Source organism: Syzygium oleosum, unplaced genomic scaffold, assembly GCF_021117445.2.
Source record: "Syzygium oleosum isolate NSW1041296 unplaced genomic scaffold, Sole_v2.1 Sole_v2.36, whole genome shotgun sequence".
NCBI classification, from domain to species: domain Eukaryota; kingdom Viridiplantae; phylum Streptophyta; class Magnoliopsida; order Myrtales; family Myrtaceae; genus Syzygium; species Syzygium oleosum.
In genome coordinates, this window is record NW_026607520.1 from 2,611,834 (window position 1) to 2,618,956 (window position 7,123).

General features: G+C 40.2%; 2 protein-coding genes across 2 annotated transcripts; one reads left to right on the top strand and one right to left on the bottom strand.

Annotated features, from left to right (window-relative positions):
- Positions 1 to 278: 278 nt before the first annotated feature.
- On the top strand, positions 279 to 3,654 carry LOC115692857 (probable protein phosphatase 2C 40). Its single transcript, XM_030619819.2, has 3 exons — positions 279 to 1,496; positions 2,046 to 2,310; positions 3,360 to 3,654. The coding sequence occupies exons 1-3, from the start codon at positions 288 to 290 to the stop codon at positions 3,485 to 3,487; spliced, it is 1,602 nt and encodes a 533-aa protein (XP_030475679.1). The 5' UTR covers positions 279 to 287; the 3' UTR covers positions 3,488 to 3,654.
- A 538-nt stretch (positions 3,655 to 4,192) lies between these two features.
- Positions 4,193 to 6,744, bottom strand: LOC130135631 (uncharacterized). Its single transcript, XM_056305240.1, has 7 exons — positions 6,600 to 6,744; positions 6,426 to 6,464; positions 6,149 to 6,202; positions 5,946 to 5,999; positions 4,800 to 4,853; positions 4,644 to 4,715; positions 4,193 to 4,489 (listed from the first exon to the last, which is right to left on the bottom strand). Exons 1-7 carry the CDS (start codon positions 6,651 to 6,653, stop codon positions 4,358 to 4,360), a joined length of 459 nt encoding a protein of 152 aa, XP_056161215.1. The 5' UTR covers positions 6,654 to 6,744; the 3' UTR covers positions 4,193 to 4,357.
- Between the last annotated feature and the right edge of the window lie 379 nt (positions 6,745 to 7,123).

Sequence of the window (7,123 nt, forward strand, 5' to 3'; positions counted from 1 at the left end):
AAGTTTGTAGCAGTATATTTTTTAGAGAATGTTTTATGTTGAAATGTCTTAAGGAAAAGAAAACTTTAGAAATTTAATCCCACGAGCCATCGCTCTTTCTATCATCAGGATTATATCTGTCATGCAGGGTGTTCTATTGAAAAGGAATAAATTAAGAGGTGATTTATTATTGCACATATATGATATTAGATTCCTGGAGATGGTCCTTTTGTCTCTTTGTCATCCTTTTTACTGTTGCCACATTTAGTGTTTATACATGCAACTTTACACTCTTACAGGAATCGATCATGGAAGGGGCAACTGCAATAAAACATGATACAGAACTTAAAGTGAGTTTTGGCTATCAATGCAATGGAAACAAGTTTGATCACTATGAAGTTTCTAATGGGTATGATATATTTCGTGGAATTAAAATGCAAAGACCCAGTAGTTTCTCATTCTCCTGCTTATCTGGTGCTGCTGTAAGTGCCAATGCCACCTTGGCAAATACAAATATCTGCAATGGGGTAATAGGGGAGGAAATACTTCCTACTTGGGATTCTCCAAATTCATTTCGCAAGATTTCCTCATCGCCATCCCTATCAAAGTTGGACATGTTATCATCATCTTTTCAGAGCAGTACATCTAACTTAAGCTGTAGTCCATCCTGTCAAAGCGACTCTTATGAAAGTGATTCGTTTTTAAAGGCAATGAGTGCCCCTTCAAAAGGTGACACTTTTCTGAATGCAACGGAAGTTCAAGTAGCTGGTGGAGCAGCTGGGGAGGACAGGGTGCAGGCTGTTTGCTCTGAAGAGAATGGATGGCTATACTGCGGAATTTATGATGGATTCAATGGAAGAGATGCAGCTGATTTTCTTGCTGGGACATTATATGACACCTTCACAAGTTACTTCAATGCTTCTTTAGATTGGGAGGCAAAGCAGGAGTACCCGAAAGCTTTTGATAGTTCAGATGCATATGGGTCTCTCCAATACATTCTAGAGGATAATAGTTATACTTCTCATGGGAAGAATTTGCTACCAAAGAACTGCAATTTTGAGAATTCCAATCCCAGGAACTTCACGAAGAATGCTCAAAATTTTCGCATGAATATTCCATTAGAATCATTTCAGAAAGGTGTTGTAGATTGTCTTCAACATGCTTTAAATCAGGCAGAAAATGATTTCTTATACATGGTTGAGCAGGAAATGGAAGATCGTCCTGATTTAGTTTCTGTTGGTTCTTGTGTTTTGGTTGTGCTTCTGCATGGCGATCACTTGTACACACTCAGTCTTGGGGATAGTAGAGCTGTTTTGGCAACATATGAACCGCATGACAATAATGGCAGCAAGGATTTGAAAGCCATCCAGCTCACTGAGAGCCACACTGTTGACAATGAAGTCGAAAGAGCTCGACTACTGTGTGATCATCCTGATGACTCCATGATCATTTCAATGGGGAAGATCAAAGGCAAGTTGAAAGTCACACGTGCCATTGGAGTTGGATACTTGAAGAAGGTGGTTTCTCATTCTCAATCACTATGTTTAGTCAAATTGCATCATGCGAGCAGAGCACATACACATGAAAGTGAATGATATTACGCTTGGTTGAAAATACATGGATCCTCACCTGTAACATGACCATTTCCTAGTCAGGGTGGCAGAGTTTGATAAACATGTGCTTTTCCTAGATATTGCTTTCAGGACCATCTTTTCATGTCTCATATATGGAAAGATGATCATGAGCAACCACTCTGTTGATCTTACTACAGGTCATGTCCTTGTGATTTGCAGGAAGGAAACATCTTCTCCTGAATGACAAATAATTTTGCTGTCAGCATCTTTATATTAAAAACAATCTTGGCAGCCATTTGACTATAACTAAAGTTGTGCTGATCCAAGAAACTTTTATGTGGACATTGTTGAGTACATAAAAGATTTTCCATGGTGCTTGAACTATATCAATTTAGTATCATCATAGTGGTAGAGTTCAATGACTAGTCTACACCCATACTACTCATGTGTATATGGTATGTGGTGATGCTAATGATCCTCTTACATCTGCAGAAGATTCTAAATGATGCACTTATGGGTATCCTTCGTGTCCGTGATCTTATAAGCCCTCCATACGTTTCTACCACACCATCAGTGAATGTGCACAGAATTTCAAAAGACGATCACTTTGTCATAGTTGCAAGTGATGGTCTGTTTGATTTCTTCAGCAATGATGAGGTGGTACAAATTGTGAATTCCTGTATCCAATGCAACCCTTATGCTGATCCAGCGAAATATATAGTGGAGCAGCTCATTTTGAGAGCAGCCAATTGTGCAGGTAAACTTCGTGCTACTTGTTCTTGCTTGATTCTTTTTAATCATTTTTTGTGTTAATCTGAATAATAAGCTAACTCTGTCCTCATAAAGTTTTTCTCCATGAATATGAATATGATCCACGGCACATGAAAGTGTGGACTATTAGTTGCGAGAGTTGGTATCGTGTATTAATTTGAATTCAATGTGAACCGATTCTCCCTTTGCGTAATTGCAGATTTGTTCCAGTCAATTTTTCTGATGGTGACAGGGATAGTCAATTGAGTCACCTGTCCTTACCCATGTTCATGTGGTTGTTGTCCATTGTAGGTTAAGTTGCGTTAGCTAAAAGTAGTGATTCTTTATAATATTCCTTCCATCTGTATTAATAGAAAGGCGGGCCGCAGTATTTCTTCTTTTCAGTGAAAGCACTAGTATATCCATATGTGTGTTTATGATTGACCCTTTTTTGGCACAGAACCTGGCTTACTAATGCACCATCATATTCTATTAGTAATCCTTTTCTTCTCTCCGTATTATATCTTTCTTTTGCTAAGTCACCTGCTCTTATATAGACTGCTAGCGGAACTTTTACTTGTGTCATGCATTGCATTTGGACTTGCCTCGTTTAATAACTATTTATTATGAAAGAACAGTGAAGGTTTGTTATCACAGACCTAGGTTTTGTATTCCTAAGTAATACACCTCTATATTCCTGTTGCTACAGCTTTAGCTTGTACATTGCAGAACTGTTATTCCAAACCAATGCATCCTCTGCCAAATTAAATCTAGGGAGCTAAAGGACTTGCTCAGTGCCACTGAGAGAGAGAAATGTTATTGTTTTGCTAGCATATAAGAGGGTAAAGGAAGAATTGGCAACAGAAATATTGGATGAGGAGTGAATGGATTGTACTTGCTGACATATATAAACAAAGTTACCCATCTTTTGGATGGTGTCAAAGCTTCTTGAAACAAATAGCAAGGCTGACTAATCTATGCAGCCATTCTCCATTTGATGACTAAATTACAATTATTTGATCGGCATCTTTTGATACATTTAATTTAACGTTGCAGGTTTCAGTTTGGAGGAATTGATGAGAATTCCTCCAGGGAGGAGGAGGAAGTATCACGACGACGTAACTGTTATCGTGATAATCCTTGGAACAAATCAGCGCACTTCCAAAGCATCGACATGTGCATAAGATTCTATATACCGTTATTTTCCTAGTTGTGTAATACCACAGCAGATAGTCCCTGCTTCTCTTCTGTTAGGGAAAGAAAAAACAGAGAAATTCACAAGTGTACATATGGAACATCAGACGGTCCATTGGATTAATGGTTTATCAGAAGCCCCATGTAATTAGCTCCAGTCCTATTTCTGCAAATGAAGTGGTGTATTCTCCTTTTCCTGCATAATTGTTTGGTAAATGTCCTGTGTTTGCGTAAGTCCGATCTTTCTATAGGTATGCGAAATCTCATTGCCCAATGCTTCTAAGACTTGTAGATTTTCCTTGTGAGATCCTTTTTGTTCTCTATGTCAATGCTCAAATCTCCAGTTCTGATTTAAACAAATCCTTGTGTACAAGGTGATTATATTTCAAACGTGTAGTTTCAGTAACTCCAGGTAGGCGTGGAACAAAATGCGCCAAATATCAACTATATGCAGGTCGCAGCTCGCAGCAGAGTTGATATATAACGATGCCAAGAACTATTGTTCAAGTGCGCACTGTGAATTTTCAAGTCCTCCAAAATGAATCATTAGTTTATGCTTGCTTGTAGAACCATCCTAGAACATCTTCCGGAAACAATCCACATCAATTTGAACACTTGGTCGGAAAGAGACTCTTACAAAATCAATTGTATAGAACAATTCACAAGATAAACGAGATCAATTTGATTGACGAATAAAGAGAGCGAATCTTACATTAATTGATTCAACTTCAGCTTTACGCCAGATGATGATTGTAAACTACAACATTTTTGGACTCAACAGTGGACGTGACTGATTATTTGTCATACAAAGAAAGTAATATTCTCTTCTTCACAAGAGATGACCTCAAAATGAAGACTCCTCAGTATTCAGGTTCTTCCTTTTTTATGACTACTGGTGAAATATGCTCAGCATCCGCAGCATCCTCCTCTATTTTTTTGACAATTGGACTTTTGATCACACCATCCTTGGTATCTCCTGAAACATCCTGCAACTGCAGATTCGGAGCTATATCAATCAGTGGATCAATTTACATGGGAATAGGCGTGCATCTGCACCATGCAAATATAATTGCAGAGGAAATCATGAAACGGTCAAGATGCAAAAGGTCCCATTAGGTTCAGAAAATCTCATGCCAAGGATAGTACCCCGAGATTCCTTAAGCTAGTGGTGACATCCTCCTGTTGCTGCTGAAGAGTGGTCCGCAGTTCCTGGAATTCCTGGGTACATTGCAGAAGAAACAGTCAGAACAAGAAAGATTACATTAAAAAAAAAGAAGATAAAATAGCTAAATCATCACTTACTGATCTGAGTTGTTCCACCTCAACGTTAAGTGATTTCTTAAGTTCCGAAAGTTCCTGTATCGAAACAAATTCATGAAGATGGTTTTTCATTACCGTTCATATTTGGTGCATAAAACATTTAGCAACTAAGCAAAGAAATCCCATTCGTAGTGTAACGTAAAACAATTCCTTTCATAGCATAACATAGACCTTGAGAGCTTTTTTCCAATAAAGTAGTAGATCAAAGTCCCTCCGCCACAAAGCAGTGAGTAATTTCAGGCCATAATTCTTTGGCATAATGGTTAAATCCCATGACCATATTTATCTGCCAATGCATTCTTCAGATAAGTATTTGCTGCGGGACACAAGGCAATTGGATTCCACCAGCAGAAAGATACGCTCTTTTCTCAAATAAGATGCCTCATCCCTAGTTATGCCCTTCAAAATTTCTATGAATCGGTATCCCTCAAAGTTTCAAGCTAAAATACTACATGCCACTTGGGCATCACATCAACTGAAAGACCAGCTATAACAATGCTTAACAACATACCCGCTACCTTCACTTACTGCTTTAGATATATAGTAGAAAGCGATGAAGACAACAACAAAGGGTCCAGAAGGTTTGCACGCCACCACATAGTCCAAACAAGATTTGATTTGCTATTGCAAAACATAGTTTGTGAACAGATAAGAGGATAAAGTTTGTAATATGACTGCTTATTCAACTTCAGGATTCTGATGACATGGGCACGCAAAACCAGTAAAGAAAAACATGACATGATCATATGACTAGCTCAGAAGGTTCCTGTGATGTGGGTTTAGGCACTCAATTATCCATAAAAAACTAAATCCACCAATTCCAAGGATGAAAGCGGCACAAGTCATGTGGAACATTAATATGAGGCTAATGTACAGGGATAATAAGTTCAGTCTTGTAACCCATACTAGGAAAAATATAGAACATTTTCGTTCTTGACAAATCCAGTCAGAGTGAGAAAGGTGATGATTACGACATGAATGAAATCTTTTTGTGCTCGAAAACTGGATCCCAATATGGATTACTCGGGCCCCATCAGAAGCGCAGGCCACGCCATGCTTTGTCATACTAATCTGCACAACAATTAGAAATACACAGTTCAATGCCAACCACAGCAAGAGACGGCTTACATCTTTGTAGATCTTGACTTGGGTGTCCAACTTTGACCTCCAACCTTGCAAATCCTGCACAAGCAGACCAGAATTATAATAATCGGACACTACCCTCTTTCAAGACTCCGCCCAACAGCTCCCATGGATAACACAATAGGCACACAACACAAGCAAATTAGAAACTGCCATAGCAACGGGAAAGAAAGGATCCAACTTTTCACCTGCTTTAGGCTTTGGATTCGAGTAAGAAGCTCCGACCTCGACTCGTTCAACTCCTGCAAACACAGCAACAAGAACGACAAGTAAAGCGCGCCGCAAAAAAACCCAGTCGAGCAAAATTCCGGGATCCGAACTCAATTGGGCACAAAGAAGTTTCCTTTACGCCTCCATCCAATCAACCATCTCACGGTAGCTCCCATCAAAGCACGACTACAAGAAGCTACGGACCGAACCGAACCGAACCCAGAAAAAAAAGGAAGATGAGATTAAAACGAGTACCGCGATCTTGGAGCTCACGGGAGTGACGTTCTCCTTCCTCTGCGAACAAAGCAAGAAACACCCATCAAACATACAACCTCGCCATGCGAATCAAGAATGTCTCTACAAGACACAGAGAGAGAGAGAGAGAGAGAGAGAGAGAGAGAGAGAGAGAGAGAGAGAGAGAGGGAGTACGGATGAGAGGGGAGCAGGAGAGGGGAGAGAAGGAGTGGATTCGGAGTCGGCCATGATCTTCTTCTTCACGGATTGTCGCTGAGCAGTGCCGGTTCTGGTTCTAGAGAGAGAGAGAAGAGAGAGAGAGGGGGGGGTGGTTTGGGTGTGTTTTTTTTGAAATGGGGAGGTTCGATTTTTGAAAACTTTTAGGGTTTTTTTGGGGGAGGGGGGTGGAGCGTTTTCGGTTTGGGCGGGCAAATCTTGTGCCTGGTGCTTCTTTGCTCCACTGTCCACACGTCATTATTATAAAAGAAAAAAAAAACAAGCAAAAGTTGACGTGAAGCACGAGAGCCATACACCACGTAGGATTTACAATAAACCATACATTGATCGACACGTGTCCATATCGGGCCCACCCGTCAGTAAATTGTCTCCCCCTCCCCTCTCTCTCACGCGCTCTGCTCTCCATCTCTGCAACCCCAAGCCCAACCCCCCACCCCCCCACTCTAACCTTCGCTCGACACTGTTCTTCAAGCTCAAGTCCT

Bases quoted from the DNA above. Each gene is read 5' to 3' on its own strand.
- LOC115692857 (XM_030619819.2), top strand. From the start codon at position 288: ATGGAAGGGGCAACTGCAATAAAACATGATACAGAACTTAAAGTGAGT. The intron at 1,497-2,045 runs GTGGTTTCTCAT...TTACATCTGCAG, and splicing joins GAGTTGGATACTTGAAGAAG to AAGATTCTAAATGATGCACT. The intron at 2,311-3,359 runs GTAAACTTCGTG...TTAACGTTGCAG, and splicing joins GAGAGCAGCCAATTGTGCAG to GTTTCAGTTTGGAGGAATTG.
- LOC130135631 (XM_056305240.1), bottom strand. From the start codon at position 6,653: ATGGCCGACTCCGAATCCACTCCTTCTCTCCCCTCTCCTGCTCCCCTC. The intron at 6,203-6,425 runs GTACTCGTTTTA...CTGTGTTTGCAG, and splicing joins CCGTGAGCTCCAAGATCGCG to GAGTTGAACGAGTCGAGGTC. The intron at 6,000-6,148 runs GTGAAAAGTTGG...CTGCTTGTGCAG, and splicing joins GAATCCAAAGCCTAAAGCAG to GATTTGCAAGGTTGGAGGTC.